Source organism: Corvus moneduloides, chromosome 3, assembly GCF_009650955.1.
Source record: "Corvus moneduloides isolate bCorMon1 chromosome 3, bCorMon1.pri, whole genome shotgun sequence".
Classification (NCBI taxonomy): domain Eukaryota; kingdom Metazoa; phylum Chordata; class Aves; order Passeriformes; family Corvidae; genus Corvus; species Corvus moneduloides.
The window spans coordinates 39,418,219-39,438,419 of NC_045478.1; the positions used below are offsets into that span (position 1 = coordinate 39,418,219).

At 40.3% G+C, this 20,201-nt stretch overlaps 3 protein-coding genes across 15 annotated transcripts in view; 1 reads left to right on the forward strand and 2 right to left on the reverse strand.

The window, feature by feature from the left end:
* Positions 1 to 3,939, forward strand: part of ANKRD6 (ankyrin repeat domain 6) — a 91,786-nt gene extending 87,847 nt beyond the window's left edge. For all 12 annotated transcript variants that reach the window (XM_032105063.1, XM_032105061.1, XM_032105068.1 and 9 more), the window contains one exon: positions 265 to 3,939. In XM_032105063.1, the coding sequence (XP_031960954.1) occupies positions 265 to 824 (560 nt within the window). In that variant the 3' untranslated portion in view covers positions 825 to 3,939. The remainder of the gene's footprint in view (positions 1 to 264) is intronic.
* A 288-nt stretch (positions 3,940 to 4,227) lies between these two features.
* LYRM2 (LYR motif containing 2) lies at positions 4,228 to 5,740 on the reverse strand. The gene is made up of 3 exons (XM_032105072.1): positions 5,639 to 5,740; positions 5,342 to 5,482; positions 4,228 to 4,750 (listed from the first exon to the last, which is right to left on the reverse strand). The coding sequence occupies exons 1-3, from the start codon at positions 5,681 to 5,683 to the stop codon at positions 4,670 to 4,672; spliced, it is 267 nt and encodes an 88-aa protein (XP_031960963.1). The 5' UTR covers positions 5,684 to 5,740; the 3' UTR covers positions 4,228 to 4,669.
* Positions 5,741 to 5,838: 98 nt separating this feature from the next.
* The window catches only part of MDN1 (midasin AAA ATPase 1), a 93,453-nt gene continuing 79,090 nt past the window's right edge, over positions 5,839 to 20,201 (reverse strand). For both annotated transcript variants that reach the window (XM_032105052.1, XM_032105051.1), the window contains exons 89-102: positions 19,296 to 19,615; positions 18,205 to 18,366; positions 17,726 to 17,827; positions 17,366 to 17,567; positions 16,731 to 16,901; positions 15,107 to 15,264; positions 13,249 to 13,338; positions 12,744 to 12,859; positions 11,947 to 12,121; positions 11,195 to 11,268; positions 10,987 to 11,101; positions 9,940 to 10,003; positions 8,141 to 8,283; positions 5,839 to 6,799 (exon numbers count right to left, since the gene is read on the reverse strand). In XM_032105052.1, coding sequence (XP_031960943.1) covers positions 6,611 to 6,799; positions 8,141 to 8,283; positions 9,940 to 10,003; positions 10,987 to 11,101; positions 11,195 to 11,268; positions 11,947 to 12,121; positions 12,744 to 12,859; positions 13,249 to 13,338; positions 15,107 to 15,264; positions 16,731 to 16,901; positions 17,366 to 17,567; positions 17,726 to 17,827; positions 18,205 to 18,366; positions 19,296 to 19,615 — 2,081 coding nt within the window. In that variant the 3' untranslated portion in view covers positions 5,839 to 6,610. The remainder of the gene's footprint in view (positions 6,800 to 8,140; positions 8,284 to 9,939; positions 10,004 to 10,986; positions 11,102 to 11,194; positions 11,269 to 11,946; positions 12,122 to 12,743; positions 12,860 to 13,248; positions 13,339 to 15,106; positions 15,265 to 16,730; positions 16,902 to 17,365; positions 17,568 to 17,725; positions 17,828 to 18,204; positions 18,367 to 19,295; positions 19,616 to 20,201) is intronic.

The following is a 20,201-nucleotide window of genomic DNA, read 5'->3' on the forward strand; positions in this document are numbered from 1 at the left end:
AATTTTTGCCTAATATTTATATGTCCTTTGCCTGTTGTCCATCTGTAGCCCCACAGCTGCAATGCAGCACCTTCCTGCCTTGGCCAGCTTTTCTCTTTTAATGACTTCTATTACATCACCTGACTGTGAACATATGATAAATTAATACAAGCCTCTACAACGTACACACAAAACCACATAATTCATCAAACACCGAGGTCTTCTGAGTGCTAAAATAAATGCCCAGAGTTTTTCTTAATATATGGTGTATAATTTATTCTATAGGTACAGAGCAACAGGTAGTGGCTGGCGGACCAGTTTCTTCTTCTGCCCCTTCTCAAGATGTCAGGCCAAAGGACAGAGCTGTGAGTGCCAGCACGTTCCACAAGTTCCAGCAGGAGCTACCCTCCTCCGAGCTTTTGGGCTCCAAATTAAGACACGTTAAAGTTCAAGCTGCTTTGCAGCCATTGACTGAACCTGCAAAGACTGAACCGCAGAGCAGCTACTTCATTGACAAAGGAACTCAGACAAAGAAGTCCAGCAAAAGCGGGCAGTCGAGGCACAAAGCTCTGCACCACACCGGGGCACAGCCTGGCCAGGAGCAGCAGCCCTCGGCCCCGCCTGCCCCTCCGCTCAGAGACACCTCCCAGGCTCTGGAGATTACCCAGTACTTCTTTGAGGCCGTGTCCACGCAGATGGAGAAGTGGTACGAGCGGAAGATAGAAGAAGCCCGGTGCCAAGCGAACCAGAGAGCGCAGCAAGACAAAGCTGCACTCAAGGAGCACATCAAATGCTTAGAAGAGGAGCTCTGCAAATTAAGGACTAAGGTGCAGAAAGAGAGCTAGCATCTGCCAGGCAGGTAATCAAGCAACAGGACTAATTCTGGAACCTGCCGTATGGGAATTTGGAATATTGATAGATATTTGTAGTGCCTGTTACATCCAAACAAAACACTCTTTTTCAGTAGAAATAACTTTGGAAACTCCACAACTGAGGAGAGTTCATATGCAAACTCTATTGATAACAAAGAGATGCTGCAGATTATTTCCAAGAGTCTGTTAATATTGCACTCTCAGTTTCCAGATGCTGCTTGAAACCAAACTGCATTAGTAACCAAAACTGCTTTTTGAAAAGGGAATTCCCTTACTTCCACACAGGACACAGGCTAGAGGGTTCCACTGTATGCTACATGGAAATGTGTGGTGATACCAGTACTGAAATAAATCCAGGATGTTTGAAAGCTTTTGACAGAATTACTTAGTGATGGAAGGGCTATTGATCCTATTTTAGATACTCCCAGGGCCTCTCTCTAGTCAGTGGAGAGAAGCTAAAGAACCCACTCCAATTACAAGCCCGGGTGGGTGACAGATGCAGGCTTCCAGCTGGGAGACGGCAGGCAACCATGGAGGGAGATGCTAAGGCGACTCATCCCATTAGGTACAGAGGCTTCAGCTACCACTTTGCTTTTCTCTTGGTTTTCCATTACTAAAACAAGTGCTAAATCAGACTTGTCTTATTTTTAAGGTGTCCTGGTTGCAGAGCTCCTTGTGGTTACACTATTGTTGGGGCTGTACTCCAGTAATGTGACTGAGAACTTTTGTTTAGGGCATGGATGGCAAGTATTTTACTGTAAGCGCGGTCTATTTGTTAGGTGTAATTTTTATATAAATATCTTTTCCTTCAAGCAGCACATGGCTGAATTCTCTACTATTGCAGAGACTTGAAAAAGTCATTTATCTAAGGAAGTGAAAGCTTGGTTCCCTGTATTCAAATGTTTATTTTTCTGCAGTCAGGATTTTTTCCCAGGCACCTTGTCCAGACTGTCTACCTTTGTACCTCTGAATGATTCCTCTGTTTTTTTCCCTTGTATCTCTAAAATGGAGACCAGGTCCTGGCGAGTCTACAGGTTTTAGGACAAACAGTCCCACAAAACAGAACTCAACATTTTAAAGGTTTTATTGATGTTTTGTTATAAAATCAGAACTTCCACTGACCCATGCTTTCCATGCTGACAGACTCCAAATAATCCAGAGGCACTGTAACTCATTGCATCTTCACCCCTTTAGAGTTTCTTCCTTATACCTCTGAGAAGGCTCCATCAAATTCTGTTAGAAAAGAAGTTTACTTACCAGATCATGATAGAACAACTGCTCAGAATCAGTTCCAACACAGGACAACTGCTCAGAATCAGTTCCAACACAGGATTGTACTGTTATGCCAAGGAGAAGAAGACTTTTTTTTTCTGTACTAAGGAGTGCTAAAATCAATACAAAATACTTCACAGTGTTGAAGAACACCATTCACTTATTAGTAATTAAGCTTTGGTCTTCTTAGCAGATGTATAAAGCAAAAAAAGTCATATAACAATATTTTTCAAGTTCCTATCACTGCACTATCACGACAAGTGTATCTGCAGCTATGGAAATCCTGGTTTTATTGCTCTGACTTCTGTAGTCTACTATAGACACTTTGGTATGTTTACAGTTTTGTTTAAGCTACAGTAGGAATGCAGAAGCATGCTATTGAAGTTTTGTATCACCTGGATGAAGCTAATGTTTTGCCAAGCAATTAAAGTAAGTGTTGCTCAGAAATGCGTGGTGTAACGTTTTCTAGCCAGAGAAAACTGACACAGTCCCCTCGCTTGACTTGGAAGGGGGAGCAGAAGATTGGACTTTGAACTTCCAAGCTTTTTGTTTGTGGTTATAAAACATGGAAATGGAGTCTGCCATCTGTGCTGAGGGAGGCTGCAGGGACTGAGTGCTGTCTGTTGGCTGGTGCAGGCCCCCATTTCAGAAGTTACAGGCACAGGGCTGAGTTGTGCACTGATCACACACACGCTCCTGAGCTTGCCAAGCTCAAGGAGAGGCTGCAGCTTTAGCTGCTCTACTTCCCATACACACCACACTACCAAAGTCATAGGTCCAAGTACTTCTAAGTAAATCCAAGTAATTACCAAGTAATTTAAGGCAGTAACTGGCTGCAGGTTACTGATTTTAGAGGTTCTCTGAAGCCAATGACTGCATGGTAAAAGGGAAGCATTTTCTGCTAATTCCTTTCTATACCCCTCCCTTCTTTACAGCTGTGAAGGGCTTCTCAAAACACGTGCATGATCTACCTACCTTTATCTGCAGGTAAATTTGCTTACCCTTACAGGCTGTACTTGGACTCCTTAAGGCTTCTGGCTGCCAACATTATCTTGGCAAGCCCACAGAACAGTGGAGATGAAGGGCAGCAGCACTGAAGAGGTCAGCATCTGCCTGTCAGTCCTAGCGCTGGATTACATGCCCACAACCTGGAAATGTACGAACTGGGAGTCAAAGGAGTAATGCAGGCTCTGGGTTCCAAAAGGAAAGCACAGTCATGAGGCAGCAGGGTAAAGCCTCCTGATTAAGGAACAGAAATCCAAGCACTGGCTGAAAGGCTACCGTGGTAACAGCCAACATTGGTTATGGCTTGTTCAATCAAAATCCCTTTCTAAGAAGAACTTTCTCCGAACATGAAAAATAAATCCCCAACACACAAATGTTCTGTCAGTGTGTTCTACAAGAAAATGTTAACAACATGTAAAATTTTAATGAAGCATTTTTACATACATATTTTTCACAGACTGATTGAAGCTCAGAGGATTCAGTCTATACAAATCTGAACCACAGTTTCTGCTTCCAGCTGGGGTCTTTGTCTTGTATCCTGGAATACTGTCCTGTCCTTTCCCTGGTGCCAGTGGTGATACCTATTTACTGGATTTGCTGCCAGTCTGTCCAGCTCAGCAACTCTGCAGCAAACCACCTTGGGAAGCAGGGGTGTTCCCTAAGGAAACTACAATAGCAGAGTGGGAGAGGGAAGAGTTCCTGCATGTCTTGGAATCACCACCTAAAACAGTCACGCATCTATCTACTGCTGCCTGTCTGGTTACGTGAAGAAAATCCCCAGCTCATCCAGGCATTTTTAAATTATATGGGGGAAAAAAAAAAAGATACACTGCAGCTCAAGGAAAGCGAGAACAGTTGCAAGCTAACAATTAGAAATGGAGAAGTGTAACATTTGAATAAACAAACCACAACATTTGCAGTTAGTATTTTCTACCTCTAATTCTTCCTTATATATTGACTTTTAAATACTAGTTTGAAGGTACTTGGTCATAAATGTTTTGGATTAAAATCTCCCATTTTCATATATAAAGACCTCCCCTTTTAAGTTTTATTCAGCTACTACTGAAAATCAACATCTACACACAAAAAATTAAGATGATGTTTGTTCCGGGCCAATTTATTTATCCTCAGTTCTTTCTTTTAATCACAAGTTTGGATGAAAATCCTTGGCATGGTACATGAAGAGCTGTTATTGTGAATGTTAGTAAAAAGCAGACAAAATAATCTGGCATATATTTATTTTCCATTCCACCAGCATTAACACAGCTGTTGTAATTTTTGGTGCTTTCTGCTTTTCCTGCAGCACATACTATCATCCATGCAGATCTTTAAAGTCCTTTGTGTCCAAGTGATTTCCACTTTTGAGGGTAGCCAAACTGAGAAGTGGATGAGGAAGAGGAAAAAACAGAAGCCCCACTGTAGTAGATTCCTCCTTCAAACATTACCAGGTTGCCAGCAAAGCTACCATTATAACCACATTCTGGAAAAAACACTGTGCTTATTTGCAGCAGATGAAAAGCGAACTGTCAATAAAATTAAGATCAAGATTTTGCCAGTCTAAGTGTTCTTTGAAGTTCCTGAAGTTGCATGTTGCCCTGAGTAATCATCATCCTGATTGCATCCTGTAAAATAGAATGGAATCTAGTGAACTGAACACCCCCCCATACACAGCACAGGTTTCACCCAAGCACACAGACTTCTAATGCATTAAAATACATACAATTCTTACTGGCACTGCTGTCATCTACTTCTTTGTGTGATGTAACATTACAGTCTCTGACATGGTTAAAAACCAGGTAAATAAATTGATTATTTCCTCTAGTTCCTTAATGATATTCTTGCCTGTGGCTTTGCTTTAAAACGCAGTTTTTAACAGGATTCAAACTCCTAATAATGTTTCCTTTATGCCTCTGTATGTACTGCCTTTGCAAGCTCAGTAATGAGAACTGCACACAGATATGATGGAGACGGGTTTTACAGAGCAGGTGGGTGTTTCTCTCAACATTATCTAAGGACTCCAAGGCTTTGCATAACTCAGCCACCATTACTTGGGCCCTGGCTAGAAAAAGGAAGAACTAGGAAGCAGAGGACTGGAGTCTTCTCACCAGTCTGGAAGCGACGCCTACAAAACAAACCCCCGAGACACAGGACAGGACATGGCAGGGACCATTCCCGAGGGCAGGCGATCAGAGTTGCGGGTTCCCGATCCTCACCTCTTCTGTAGCATCCTTATTTCTCCTGAATTCCTCCCTGGCCCAGTCCTTTAAGTAGCGGCGATCCTGCTCAGCAGGAACCTCCCGGATAGCCCGCAGGATCCTGCGATACAACCGAAGGACCTGCTGCCGCCTCAGGAACTGGCGAGGAGAGAGGGAAGTCTGCCCGCTGCCCCAGGACAGTGCTGCGAGCTGCACCCTCGGCGGCTCTGCTTCGAGGGATATTTAAACAACCACCGAGTTCCCCGTCGTACCTACAGGACGCAGTTTTCCCGAGCCCCCCCAGCCCACCCGTACCTGCTTGAGGGTAAGCGCGCCCGGGGGGACGCGCCCGGCGGCCATGACGCGGCTCCGCCTCTGCCCCGCCACGGGGCCGCCGAGCCCGCCCCGCGCGGGCGGGGCCAAGGCCGCCATTTCCTGCGTCGTCCCAGGAGTGCCGGCAGGGGCACCGTCCGTCGCTTTATTTAAGCTTTGATCAATTCAAGGCACAGACGTCGTAATTACAAAGAGCGGTACCTCTCTTTATTACTACAGACGATACAAGATGCATAGCTTTTGCAATGAAAAATCCCGTCCGTGCTCTAGGACACCGGATTTATGAAACATCCCCAACGCCTGCCTCGGACAGGGGTAAACTCCACAGTGTAAACTGGTAAGGCAGGGATCAGAATATGACATGATTCGGAAAAGTCCCTGCTGGTATCGTCAGGCAAAAATCAGAAATAATTAAAAAGAAAAGTGTTAAAACCGCAGAATAGTTTCAAGTATTCAAGTACTTATTTTTTGGTTGTTCAAAACCATCTGCCGCCCCTGCTCCCCACTCCTTCCCAGAGGCACCTCCACATGGTGCTAAAGAAGGCTTTATTTGCAAGACACCTCAACTTGTAAAGCAAAAATGCTTTTCCAGGAGCAAGACTGGTTTTACTTACAGCAGCACGGAGAGAGCAGCAGGAATAATTTTACCTCTGTTAATATTACAAATGCTTTTTTTTTTTTTTTAAGGTAATAAGTTATTACAAGAGGAGTTGAGACAGGTTTTACATTACTTGTGGGAATACCAGGAGGCAATCTCACCATTGCATAATTGTCCTCTGACACTCCTGGGAGGATGCACACAAACCATTCTGTTCTTACACAGTCTCTGCCCCAGGGCAGCTCCCACAGGATAATCCCAGTTAGGAGAGCCTTGTGACCCCTCCCGTGAAATGCAGTTTCTTGTATTTCAGCGGTTCAGCAGCAGCAATCGGGTCCTGACCTTGTCTCCAAAGTCTAAAGAGTGTCAGAGGCAGTCACCAGTTCAAACCACTGTCTGAGGGCATCACTCAGAGTTTCTGGGAGCGCGTTCACATCTCTAAGGATCATGTAGAACGGGAATGGGAATTCTTCCATGTAAGACCTGATTTCAGGCAGTTCTCCAGGTCCTTTGAATATGGGTACTTTAATGTCCAAAATAGAATCCTGTAAAAAAAGTACTGATGTTACTACTAAATGAGACACATATTCTATGATCACTGATAGAATTTACCCTGTTTTCTAAATACTTACAATTCTCCCCCGTTAGATTAAAAGTTAGTAAAATACTCTTAAGATTAAAAGCTGTAAGTGTTCAGTGGTAAATCAGATCAGAAGCTGAACATAAATCAGTTAAATGCTTTTGCCCTTTTAGATAAAAGTGTACTAATCCATGAATTACAGGCTAGAAGAGACTAAGCTTAAGTTTCTGCAAATTCTGTAAATAAATTCTGTCTTCTCTTAGCATTTTATGATTTTATTGTTGGCACTTTAGTTCTATTAATTTGATACCTTCCCAAGAGAGTCTGTAAGCTCTTTAGTGCTGAGTTCAACTCATATTTGTGCAGTGCTCTAATAAAAGATTCCTTATGAAGTTCATAGTATTTCAACAGATACTACAAAGACAAAAATCAGATTAAACTCCAGCTGTGCTTCTTGTAAAGTAACTTCTTAGTTGCTCAGTGTAGCAGCTCAGAAATAAATAAAGCTTATGGAAAATATCTTTTTCTCCCTGGAAAAAAAAACTTATGAAAAGCACCCAGAATTTTCACTTGATACTACAGCCAGGTTTCATCGGAACCTTTCAGCAGTTCGTCAGCAGGAGAACTGTTGGTTTTTCAACAATAAATATAGCAGATGTGTTTTGTATGCAAAAATAAAGATACAGGAAGAAAACATGAACTACAAAATTGGAGTCTTTACCACATAATTCACTACCAGGCTTATGTTTGCTCACTTACTGCACTACAGAGTCTTCCTGAAACACTCCCAGATATTTCAGCTTCCCATCCAAAGATATTTAAGTTTTCTTCCCCCATTACCAGATGCAGGACTCAGATTTCTCAACTGAGGCATTAAATAACTCTCACATACTCCCTTCTGTCTAATGTTTAATCTCATACTGGCTCCAGCTGTCATGTCAATTGGAGACTGCTGTCAGAAATTATCAAGTTGAATCAGAGCTGAGATGGAACAAAGCATCTCTCAAACTCCAAATCTGTCAACTTGCCAGCTGCTTCCCTGGTGGCCCAGAGCTACAGCCATTCTGTTTGAAGACGGGAGCTCTTATTTAGCCTTTCTGTGGCATGCAAGCCGAGATTTTTTTTAAATACAAAAGATAAGAAGCACAGCAGGAAGAAATGGTAGATCTGACAGACGTGAAAAACTGCAATTGGGTTCAGTATCTGACCACTACAAAAGATAAGGTAGCTGTATGACATTACAAAAGACAAGAAAAAGATTTGTATCGGTTTCTCATTCACTGCAGCTGAATGCTTGTTCACTTACCCGGGAATTAGGATTGTCCAACACTACGAAAATAACAAAGATATTGGCATTCCGAGCTGCTTGAACTGCTGCTGTCACCCGTTCCTTGCCTTCCAAGAAAAGGCCTCTTCCATCAGATACAATCAGAAGCAGCTGTGCCGTTTCTGAGCACAAAGAACATTTAAAATTCCAGTGAGTTCAGAGTAATCCATTTAAAAGGCAAACCCCCCTATTTCGCTGTTTGCCCTGTGGATATAATGGAAAAAGGGGTATTCCTAAGGAAATTAACTCTTAATCAAATAGAATTATGTGACTTAACATTAAGCTGCTGTTACTAGTAGGTCAAGAAAGAGAGTAGTGTGTGATACCATTGAAAATAATGGGGTAAGGGGGTGGTGACACCCACAACACACAGACGACTCGCACCATCCATCAGTACTATAATCAAGGATGAAAGTCATGGAAAATACCAAGCAGACTTAGTCACGGACTTGTCTTTCATGCCTAGGGATTGAATACTGACTGAATACTGACAAGAGTCCAGCCCCCAGCTCAGGAGAGCACCAGCTGCTTCAATGAAATGGAGCTCAAATCCGTTCCTCTAGAAGAGGCACCTGTGGGTCCATCTGTAGGCTTTTCTCTGTTGTCCCCACTTTAACAGGCTTGGCTTCCATCAGAGAACAATCCTGGAGTGCCCAAAACGGGTTATTTTTGGAAGAAACTAAATCAAAAGATAGGCTCAGAGGCACAGTCAAGGCGGTCCAGCTATTTTGAAGTAAACCTACTGAAACATCAGACACAGCACCCATGCTGGGTTCCTCAGCACCAACCATGTCTGGAGACATCTTACTTGACTCGAGTTGCCCCCAGAGTCAGATACATTCTTCTGCAGGTACATTCTAAGTTATGCATCTGTCACCCTTTAATTACACATAAAACCACAGTAATTACAGTCAGGAATGCAAGCCCTAATTGTTACAGAGGGATGCAGAACACACTTCTGCAGACAGGCCCCAAATGTGACAGGGCTTTGTCTTTTTACAGAAGGTGGTGAAGGATCCTATGGCCTTTTCTCTTGCCAGCTCTCTAATCCTAAGGAGCTGATTGCTGCTGCATCCCTGTCTAGTTTAACGGAACTGGATGTTGCTCCCCCTCAGAATATTCTGACATCCTGGCCACCCTGTGGCAAAGCAGCTGTGGATTATAAATCCCAGACTGTCCAGATCTTGGAGTACTTCAACGAGAACTTATAAAAAATACTGGTGCCACCATGACAAGCTTTTAGCTACACAAAACAATCTTTTAGACTAACTATGGGTCAGACACAAGGCAAGCAGTCTTCCAGCTGTTCTGGGAAATTCAAGCAGCTTGTGATCTAAAGCTGCAGGACAGTGAAAGGCAGGAAGGAGGCAAATTCCCTCCTCAGAGCGGTGTGCTTCTGGATATCTAGAGAACTCAAGCTCTCAAGCAGGAGCAGAAGTGTCTAGAATCAGGGTCCCTATGAAGCTGGACAATGCTCCAAGCTGGCACAGCCTAGGCTGTAACACAGTCTGCAAGCATGAGGTAAAGGGAGACAGGTAAGGCGTGCCTTTTAAAAAAGTCTTACACAAAATTCTAGTGAATTATTGACAAATACCAAGTAGGTGTCTCAGGTTTTGAGCTAAATTTCAAGCAAACTTTGCTTTTTACAAAGCAAAACCTAAAGCCCTAGTGCAAGTGATGTTTCAGTGCTAGGAGCCTTCGTGGCAGGATCCTACTTCAGGACTGTAGTGAGCATTCTGCTGCCAGGGCAACAAGCACAGTAACACAAAAAAACTCACCCGGACTAATATTTTGAGACAACTGCTGTGCTGCAGCAAACATATTTGCTGATGATTCTAGAAACTGCAGAAGAAATCAATAAGAAAATTAAGTGATTTCATCATAAAAATAATAATAATAATGAAAACATTTCTAAAGAACACCTTTCTCTATTTTAAATGCTAAGACAGTCTGACCACCTAACACAGATACAGTTCTTGGCATTTTCCTGTATTAACTCCTGCTTGAAATTTATGAAGTACTTTTGAACTAAAGAATCTTCAGAGAAGCCTTCAAATAGGATTTAATTTTTTTCCACTGCTAGAAAAGCCATCAAACCAGTACACTGCTAAAGAGATTAATGGCATCACTGAAAATTTCTAGGCTGAACTTCTTTGGCTTCAACTTGAAACAGAATTATCCAGTTTCATATTCCCCACTAAAATTAAGAACATCAACAGTCAAATCCTTCCAATTTTGGTTTTTAAGATTACTGTTGACTATTTGGGTCTCCTCTGTTTCCATTTAGTATCAACAGAAAATCTTACTGAAGCCTGGAAGGGTAAGACTGCAAAAACCTTCCTAAAAGAAGAAAACTTTTCAGCTCTCCGTATCTGTATTCCTATATGCCCATTTTAATAATTTACTATATTTACGTAATTTACTACAGGGAATTATTTTTTCAGGAATCAGTCAAGTCTGACAAACTTAAAGCTCTTCCTTCTAATACTACAGTGGAATCCATGGCATGGAATTCTCCTAAAGTCTCACAAACTTTGATGGGATTTGGCATTGGGGTACTCAATAGCTTGTACCCAAAATACTTCTGAAGACCCAATACAGAGAAAGGTGAATGCTTCAAAGTGGTGTTAATCAGAACTAGAAGTGAGAAACACTCTTCCTGTTACAAAATTATGACCACTATTTCTTTGTATCTAACCTGCTATCAGACTCTCAAATACAAAAAAGTAGAAAGTGTTACAAAGTGATCATGAAACCATGAAGCTGCTGATATTTTGTCTGGAAAAGATAGGCAAACCTGTTGCCCTCGAGGGATTCTTGTGTACCTGAGCTATTTTTGTTTTCTTCTGCTGAAACTTGCAAAGACGCAATATCTGTGTCCCTGACTGGTCACTGAACTGCTCATTGAATGGGTGCAGCAGCTGAACAGTCTCTCCAAAGCTTTAGAAAAGAAGAGAAAATTACAGCATGAAACTGGTCTTTACATTCTGCTCTGAAGTACTGAAGAAAAGTCAAGATTTCAAATAAACTCACCTACACACAGCAATTTGTCCCACTTCTAGAAGAGTCAGAGCATTTCCAATAACTGCTAGGGATTCATAAGCAAGCTATTAAAAAAAAAAGTTACATCAAAACCAGCATATTCAATGTTTTACTCAAAGCCCAATACTAAATATGAAGAATGTTTTTTAAATTATTTTTCTTCATCTAGAAAAACAATTGAAGAGACTGCCTATCTTTTTGCCTGTCTTATGTAAGACAGTCAGTGCAGTAAAGATACACTAGCTCTGCTTGAGGGCTTCAGCTGATTGATTTAGAGACACCACTTTATACAGGCTAATAAGTAATAAATAATACATTAGCCTTTATACAGGCTAAGAAGAAATAAATAAGTAACTGTTTAGAAGGAAACACACCATTTCAATTAATAAACACCCTACAAGTGGGCTAGGATGAATTAATATTTAGTGCTCCAATGAACTGCCAGATAAGGAAGTTTCAGCCTTTTGTAGGCTACAGAAAGTAATTTTACAGTGGGATATGTACACCTCTGTCTAACAAACAACAGCTCAATCCTTTCAGCTAGTTTTCACTGATCTTTTGTTAATAAATCTCTTAGGTATGAAGTGACAGGAGTTCAAGCACATGGTCTGTAAAAATAGCTGCTCTGGAATTATCAGTCAGGCTTTCCAGCAGCCACCAGCCCTGTATGAAACAAGTCAGCAACTGCCATACTCATCAATGACAGGCAGTTTCTCCATACTTCTCCTGAGGTTTTATTTTACCTGTTTAGAGTGATTGTCAATCATACTAGAGGAATCATCAATAGCCAGGCAAATCTGGTACTGTCGTTTACTGGGCTTGGTCCTTCGCAGCCAGATCTTGTCTTTTCGGAACTGACTGGCAATGTACGGGATCACTTTGCGCATGTTCAGTCTCTTCCCTGTTCTGTAGTCTCCTCTGAAAGTTGAGGAAAAAGACATAGTGACAGGGATTATCAACAAATATCTCATTCTGGAAATCCATGGCCTATGCAGCATATACCCCACATAAAATTTTTTTTTTAAATACAAAAAATCCAAAATTAGTATCTTAACACTTATATATAGTTATAGATTAAAAAATCCCCACATTTTTAATGTAAGATGGATATTCAGTGTTTTTAAAAGAAGTTTACATCTAGGTATCTAAAATGGAAGGCAGACCTTGAATTTAGACTCCACCAGTTTGAAACAAGTCTGTATCTCTTAAAAAAATCATTTAACGTTATAAACAACATAAAACATTTTGACTTTTAACATAATCTTTGACTTCACTTCAAATGGTGAAGTTGATTGATCACCTGCTACATAGGAGAAAAAAAAGTAGGAGGAAATATCCTCAGGATGGGTGCCTACTACTATATCATATTTGCATTTAATAAAATAACCTAATGTTCCCATACAAGGAAATTGAAGGCATTTGCAAGCAGGAATCATTACTGTAACACAAGAACAACATAAAGCTGTAGTTTTACAGAGGCTAAAGCACCCCAAACCCATCAGTTTGAAGAAATCAGAAGCCTCAGAAAGACCCAACTTACTTCAGCTTGGCAGCCTGAGTGGGTTCCAGTATGAGTCGCAGCTGTTCACAAAGCTGCTGTGACAGAGGAGATGTCAGTGCTAAATACCTCTGCCACAACTGCGCTGCTTCCTTCTCCTACAACATCACACAAAGAAATTAAAATGCAGTATGAAAAAACAAAAACAGTAGGAGACCACTGTCTGAAGAAAGAAACCAAACCTCAGTGCACTAAGGTGAAGGCAGTGAGGGGAGGGCAGTAACCAGCTAAAACTGAGGGCGTCTCATATGACAATCTGCATTCACATTCAAAACAAGATCTGAAACATCATCCTGCTTCAAGAATAATGTAATTTTTTTTTCAGAGTAAGTTAAACGTAACAACAAAAATAGTATCTAAATCATGTGATTTTGAGTATTTAGATTCCAGCCTGCTTGGATTCCTCAATGTTTTAGCAGTAAAAGAAGATGAAATAATGCAATGAAGGATTATTATGACAGTTTTATATTCAAATGAGGTCACAAACCTCCTCTGGAGTTCCAGGCTGTTGTGTCTGCCAAGCTTCCAATTGCCTTTCAAGTTCCTTTCTTAGCTCTTCAGGATCTCTAACAATGTGCTAGAAGTGGAATTATGAGTTTTATGAGACAGAAAAATAAGTTTACACATCTGGTGATCCCCAAAGTATAGCAAACTATAAAAAAAGTATAAACGCATTGTTCTTATTCTTTTAAACAAAAAAAATACCTGAATACCTAAATGAAGATTTTAAATCTCCATGTTTTTTAATAGCTTCCATGTACATTAAAGATAAATACCTCCCCCACAAATATCTCCATATGTGATATAATCAATATAGAAACAAGGCTAGGAACATCTATGATGCTGACACTGAATATAATAAACCACAGAATTTCAAGATAAAACAGTGAAATGATCTTTACAAACACCAGATTTAATGACAGTATAATGGAGACCAAACTATTGAACACTACACCTACCTAGTATCTTTGAAAACAGTGTACTTCACTTAATTATATATTTTTAAAAGCTTCATTCAAACCACTTGAAGACTGAATGACATCATCCTCCTTACCTGGCACCAATACTATTTGACAAGCCATTCTGTTAAAGGACACCCAAACTTTATGATACTTCTTTTACTTTCATTGTGCTTCCACTGACAACCTCTGTCCCTGACTTACAAACTCCCAGCTTAGCAGAACAGCAGTACATGGTCTGCATAACCTGCAGGTTTATGGATTAAGGAAAATAAGCCCATGACTGCAAACTCAGTAGTCCCAGTAACTTCTCATTCCTCAAGAAGAAGCAGCTGGTCCCACTGGTCAACTACTGTAGGTTTAAGGAAGGGAGCAAGAATATACATGGAGGGGATTTATCTCTTCTTCCTTTCCCTGAAAGCTGAGAAGCTGCACTTTTCCCCCAGCAGCCTCGTTCCCTTCCCCTTTAATGGTGCTGCAAGAGCTCCCTCTCCTGTTTCACATTTTGCATGCCAATTGGAAAAAAATCTACAAACCCCAAAACCACAATTATTTTAACAACAGGAGAATGCTTGCATTCAGCAGCCTTTTTCCAAAGAGCTGCAATATTTGGCATTAAGACAGAAATACCCAATGTAGCTGGGACACAATCCTTTCTGTATTATGCACAGAAACAGTAGAATAGCACCCTCCAAGTGTGTACTTAGGATACCATACTGTAAGAATGAAAAGTCAATCCTTCTAAAAAAACTAGACACTGAAAATATTTTTACTTTATCAACTGGTTATTCACCACCAACTGCTTCTATGCCATAGGTCTTTATGATAAAATGTGCTTTTTCAATGAAGTTTGCACTGGAAAACCCTGAGTGTTACATGAAGCTCTAGGATCTTCTAGGCCATAGTATTTTTTTAATTGAGACATTCATAAAATGCTCAAAAAGGTTCTACAATACCTGCAATCAGCTTTTATAAAGAAGTAATATATTATAATGAATTAACTGAAGTGTGGATTCTGTATGTACCCTTTTGTTGTCTTCAGGCCACATACCCTTGCCCATTGCTTTCCACTTTAACCAAGCATTTGATCTGCAGATTCATCTCAGCAGAACAGTTCTTTACAGTTAGAAAAACAGAAGCTTCTAAAAAAAACTATATGAGAAGATTCCATGGGTAGAACTAGTCATTTTAAAGGCATCATTCAGCTGCATATACAACAGTATATGTGTGTTACTTTTCATTCTGCTATTAAATAGTATCAAGGTACTGAGTTGGCTGAAAAAAAGTAATTCTAGCCTTTTGCATTCAGAGTTTCATTAACACAGGTCAAGTAAAACCATCTTTTTCTACTACTGTAGCTGGAAGAAGATAGCCTGGGGATCCTACCTGGGAAGTGTCCATCAGAAACTGGTGGGCTGTGTGTATGGTCGAGTCCTTACTTCGCTCTGGCTTCTCTTCAGTCACCTTTGGTAGCTTTTCTGGTGCAGAGTCACTGACATCCTCCAAGTCAAAAGTCTGGATCTCTGGCTCCACCTCACCTGGTCCTACAACCACAAAACTAATTACTGACTTCATGGATCACACATAATACAAGAAGCAGTATCGTATCTTGACTATTTTACAGAGCATCTCATATGCTTTGTAGTGCAGCCTAGACATTTTCTTTTAAAAGAAGTGCCACATTTTAAGACATTTAATTCTAGGAATGGGATGAATACATCTTGCAACTCACTGGAACAGATAACCATGCATTTCCTAGTGCAAATTGTTTTTCTGTCTTGTAAGCTTCTTGCCAAACAAACAAAATAGTAGTTAAGAGGTCTTTAACACCTGACAATGCCACTGGTGAAGTACATTTATTGACTCTCATAGCCTCTGACAGAATGATAGGACGTATAAAGTCATTTGAGAACAGTCAGAAAATCATCATTAAAAACCAGCAATCTTTGCTTCTCTTTTACTCTCTAATTTTTTAACAGAACAGTTTTCTATAAATCAAAAATCAATTTACAAATAAAGGAATGGACTAAAGAGTTTGTTTTATTACTATTGCTACTGTACTATGCTGTTTAACAACTAATTTCTTAAGAAATATTCTAAAGGAGAAAAAGTATGACATTGTAGCAGATGTTTCGAAAACTTTAGTTTTTCAGAACATACAGTTAGAGAATCGTGTGGAAAAACAAGTAGACTGATTACATGCACACCTGTACCATAAAGCTAAAAGAGTTTAGCAAGGGATTTAAGTGATTAAAGTTCACGGGAGTGGGACGCTTGTAAAAATTGTCTCCGCTCTCCAGCCACGCTGTGTTGTTCAAGAAGAAAACTGTTCAAAATCTACGCTACAGTGTCATTTACTCAGATTCATCAAAATTACAATTTCTGTTGCAATTGGCAAGAGATACTTCTATCTAGCTTATTTTGTTTGGGGGGGCTGTGTGGCTGACAAGTCAGATCTATCTTCTCCTCTACCAGTCACTTCTGTTAGCTGCTCAGTTTTGTTCCCACTTAAGAAAGAAGACAGTGAGAGTTTGGTGCTACCTCATTGGATGTTATTCAGACCAGCTCCTCAACTTCTTGCTGGTTTATTTTGTTTTTTTGCCAGAAGTTATACATAAAACAGTTGAATTACATGGTGCTGATGGTGGTGACACTGGAATGCATTGTTATATGCCAATTAATTGAATTGGCATTGTGTTGAACAGCAGGGAAGTGTTTGCTTTTTATTTCTTCAAAGTGGTGGATAAAGATTAGAGACCATTAACTTGAAAGAAAGCAGCAAACCCCTCTGTCACTCAATCTATTTAGCAAAGGCTAATGCTGGTTACTAGGCAGAAGTAAGAATATTGCTGCAGCAGAATCAATTTAGAGCAGGCATTTTAGCCTTACAAAAGATTTTACAACAGATGAGTCTTATGAAACTCATCCACTGCATGCAAATCTAAATACCTACATATACATCTAAGATCCATATCAGCATATATTCAGAATACTTTTTAAGTAAATGTACCAGGAGGTTTAGTGGCAGTAGACTTCTTTTTTTCTGGCTTCAGCTCCTCAGTGTCTACTGCTCTGAGATCCTCGTCCTGCATTTCTGTTTCCATTGCTGCATCTTCACAGTCTCCTTCTTCCTTTTCCTCAGGAGGCATAATAGGTTCCTCTTGCTCCTTGCTAGCTACATCTGCACAAAGACAACAACACGTGTCAAGAGAAAAGTGGAAGAAGTAGTCAAGTTAAAAAAAATGTTGCATTTTCTGAGGCCACTGCATATCAGTTTCAGCGAACTTAGAAGAGATCTGAGGCTCAAACCCCTGTTTTATCTTTCATTCTCCTGTGCTGTGTCAAGTTCAGTATTGTGTGGATTAACTGAAGTAAGATTTGAAGAGAACAGATTGTAAAGATATATATTAAGATAAAATCCATTTTTATAAGTCAAATCGGTATTTTCAAAAGTGTTACTGTTAGTTTGAGTCTGACTGCCAAAGAGTAGCATTTATTGCAGTGAAATGATGCTGCATCTTTAACCAAAGCAAGGATGGTCAAATGTAATGTTATAAAGCAAACAGGGAAAACCACAGCAAATACGAGTGTTTCAAGGTTTGATTCTGCAATGACAACTCTTTACACCCAGAAATACCACTGTACCATATGTCTGTGCATCATAGTGTTCAGAGCCTTGTTTAATATGTTCAAATGCTTCAGCCTCCTCCACGTTTTGTTGAGGCTGAGTTATATCCTGCTTTGTTTCACTGCTGGATTCCATGGTTCTCAGTCGCTTGTGGATGCGTTCATTGTGATCTCCCATTGAGCGCTCATTGTCTGCCTGGCCAGGTTTCCTCTTGAAACTCTGAAGAAAACAAATTAACACCATGAAATTCAAGAGAGGTGTAACCCACCACTAATGAGAACAGTCTTCTAACAAGGAGAAACTGAGTCCTGCCTATTTGCTGGTTAATATTAAGACATTTAAACAAAAATTTAAAATTTTTTATAACAGAGATGAACCTGTGTATTTTTCCTGCTTTGCTTCTGAGAAGCCATCCGGGCCATGCATGTGGATTCATGGCCTTCTGACTGATTTGCACTTGAAGCTCCAGTTCCACTTTCCTGAAAAAGAAAAAAAAAATTTCAAGTGTAACCGAAAATAGCAACTACTGTAAACAAACTCCAGATGTTAAAACTGCAGTGCTTTGCTACGTTCTGTTCTGAATGACCAATGACTCATAACTGCAAGTATAATTCTTATGGAGAGCAGACAAGCCACTTCTGCAGTTCAACAACTACCCTAAACTTACCTTTATAGTAGTGAAAATGCAGGGTGTATCTACATGGTCTTGAAGGTTTTTTTCAGTGAATTTATAACTGGTATAAACTCAGGTCTTATACACAGTTCTTAAAAACTATGGCGGCAGTTCCCTAATTTCAACTTGAAAACATATTCACAAATTTAGCATTTTTAACTCAGACACTTCCACATAATTTACCTCTTTAGACTGGTCTCTTTCTGAAGCCTCTCCAGCCAGCTCAACAGCACTGTCACTCTGCAGATTTTCTTGCCCAGTCTGCCCTTGTGTTTCATGCTCCATTCTTTCCTCAGCCTCAGGAATCTGTTCATCCATCTCTGAATTATCTTTATCCTCCTCTTCCTGAAATAACATCAATTATAACATTCTAAAAAACACTGAGAACTGTGTGTTATTGAAAGGCACTTAAAGATGAATAAGGTCATCAGGCACAGTTTAAGGATGGGTTAACAAAGGGAAAGTCCTATTAAATTTGATACCCCTTCTAGGATGAGATCATCAAACACAGCAACACCAGCTGGTCAAGAGAGGTGGTGAATCCACTGTGTTCAGCAGTGGTGCAGCTTCACCTGAGTGCTGTGTGCAGTTCTGGGCCCCACAAGCTAAGAAAGATGTGAAAGTCCTTAAATGTGTCCAGAGGAGGGTAACAAAAGTGGTGCAAGGGCTGGAAGCAATGTTCCATGAAGAGTGGCTAAGGACTTTGGGCTTGTCTGGTTTGGAGAAGGAGGCTGAAGAGTGAGCCTACATTGCTCTCTACAACTTCCTGAGAAGGGGACATGGAGAGAGAGGTGCTGATCTCTTCTCCCTGGTACCCAGTGATAGGATGCATGGGAATGGTCATTAGGACTTTAACATCACTTCTTCACTGAAAGGGTGCTCAAACACTGGAACACACTTCCTAGAGAGGTGGTCAATGCCTCAGAGCTGTCAATGTTTAAGAGGCATTTGGTCAACATGCTTAAGAATATGCTTAAATTTGTGGTCAGCCCTGAAGTGGTCAGGCAGTTGGACTAGATGATCACTGTAGGTTCCTTCCAACTGAAGTAGTCTATTCCATTCTAACACAAGGCCAAGGAGGCAGCAGGAACACAGACAGCAGAAACACATGTTTAAAGAGCATAGCTCTTGTTATCCTGATGAAGGATCTCACTAACATTGTATCTACCAATGTCAAATTTGTTTTGGAGTATCACAGAACACATCCATTTCTTCAATCTTGTATAAGACAATTAAAAAAAAAAAAAAAAATTCTTTTATTTATTACACTCTACCTGAGGTTGAAGGCCTTGGTCTTCATTAGGGATTCCCTTATCTTCGGCAGATTCATTTTTTTTCTCATTAGGTGGTTGTGACTCTTCCTCTTCTTCTTCTGCATCCTCAGTGTTCCCTGCATCATCTTCTTGATCATGAACATCTTTGTCTCCTTCATCTTCCTTCTCCTCTTTATCTTCAGAAACGCCTTCTTCAGCTGCTTTTGCATCCTGATCATCTCTTTCTGTCTCACCAGTATCCTCTTCCTTCTGTTCTTCTGTCTTCTCTGCCTCATTTAAATCCACAGGTTTCTCATCTATTTCAAAATCATTCTCTTCTTCTGGATTTAAAAAAAAAAAAATCAGAAAGGTATATAAAACTTTCAGCAAAGTACAGAGACTGAATATTCAGATATTTGGAATAAAACAGCCCAGTCTATCAAAAACCCATAAAATACTGAGTCCTATACACAGAATCTACGATTTTCTATAGCCAGATAATTCCTTTAAGTCTCAATTGATTTCTAACTAGCAATATAGCAAGATGAATTCCTACTAACTCCCTTTAACCAAATATTCCTGAGGGTCAATTGACTTTTAAGAGTACAAATACTCTTAAAGTATAATAGAATAACATATTCTATTATATAATGTTCTTGAAAGCATAATAAAAAAAATATGAAACCACAAAAGCAACTGGACTATTAAATAAGGAGATTCCAGCAAAAGTCAGGCTGTATCACTTGGATAACATGAGAAAGCCTGCTCCACAGTGTGCATGAAAGGGAGGTAAAGGAAAATGCTGTAATGCTGAGTTCTTGTCTGGCCTGCATTTGGTATATTGGTATTTTGATACACAAATGAATTTGTAGCTTCTTGGTGGTTATACAGAATCCTTCCACCACCTCTCTCCTTTCTATAGACAAA

Excerpts from the sequence above, each read along its gene's own strand:
- LYRM2 (XM_032105072.1), bottom strand. The coding sequence starts at position 5,683 with ATGGCCGCCGGGCGCGTCCCCCCGGGCGCGCTTACCCTCAAGCAG. Across the intron at positions 5,483-5,638 it reads GCGCGCTTACCCTCAAGCAG|TTCCTGAGGCGGCAGCAGGT; the intron begins GTACGGGTGGGC and ends TCTCCTCGCCAG. Across the intron at positions 4,751-5,341 it reads ATAAGGATGCTACAGAAGAG|GATGCAATCAGGATGATGAT; the intron begins GTGAGGATCGGG and ends TCTATTTTACAG.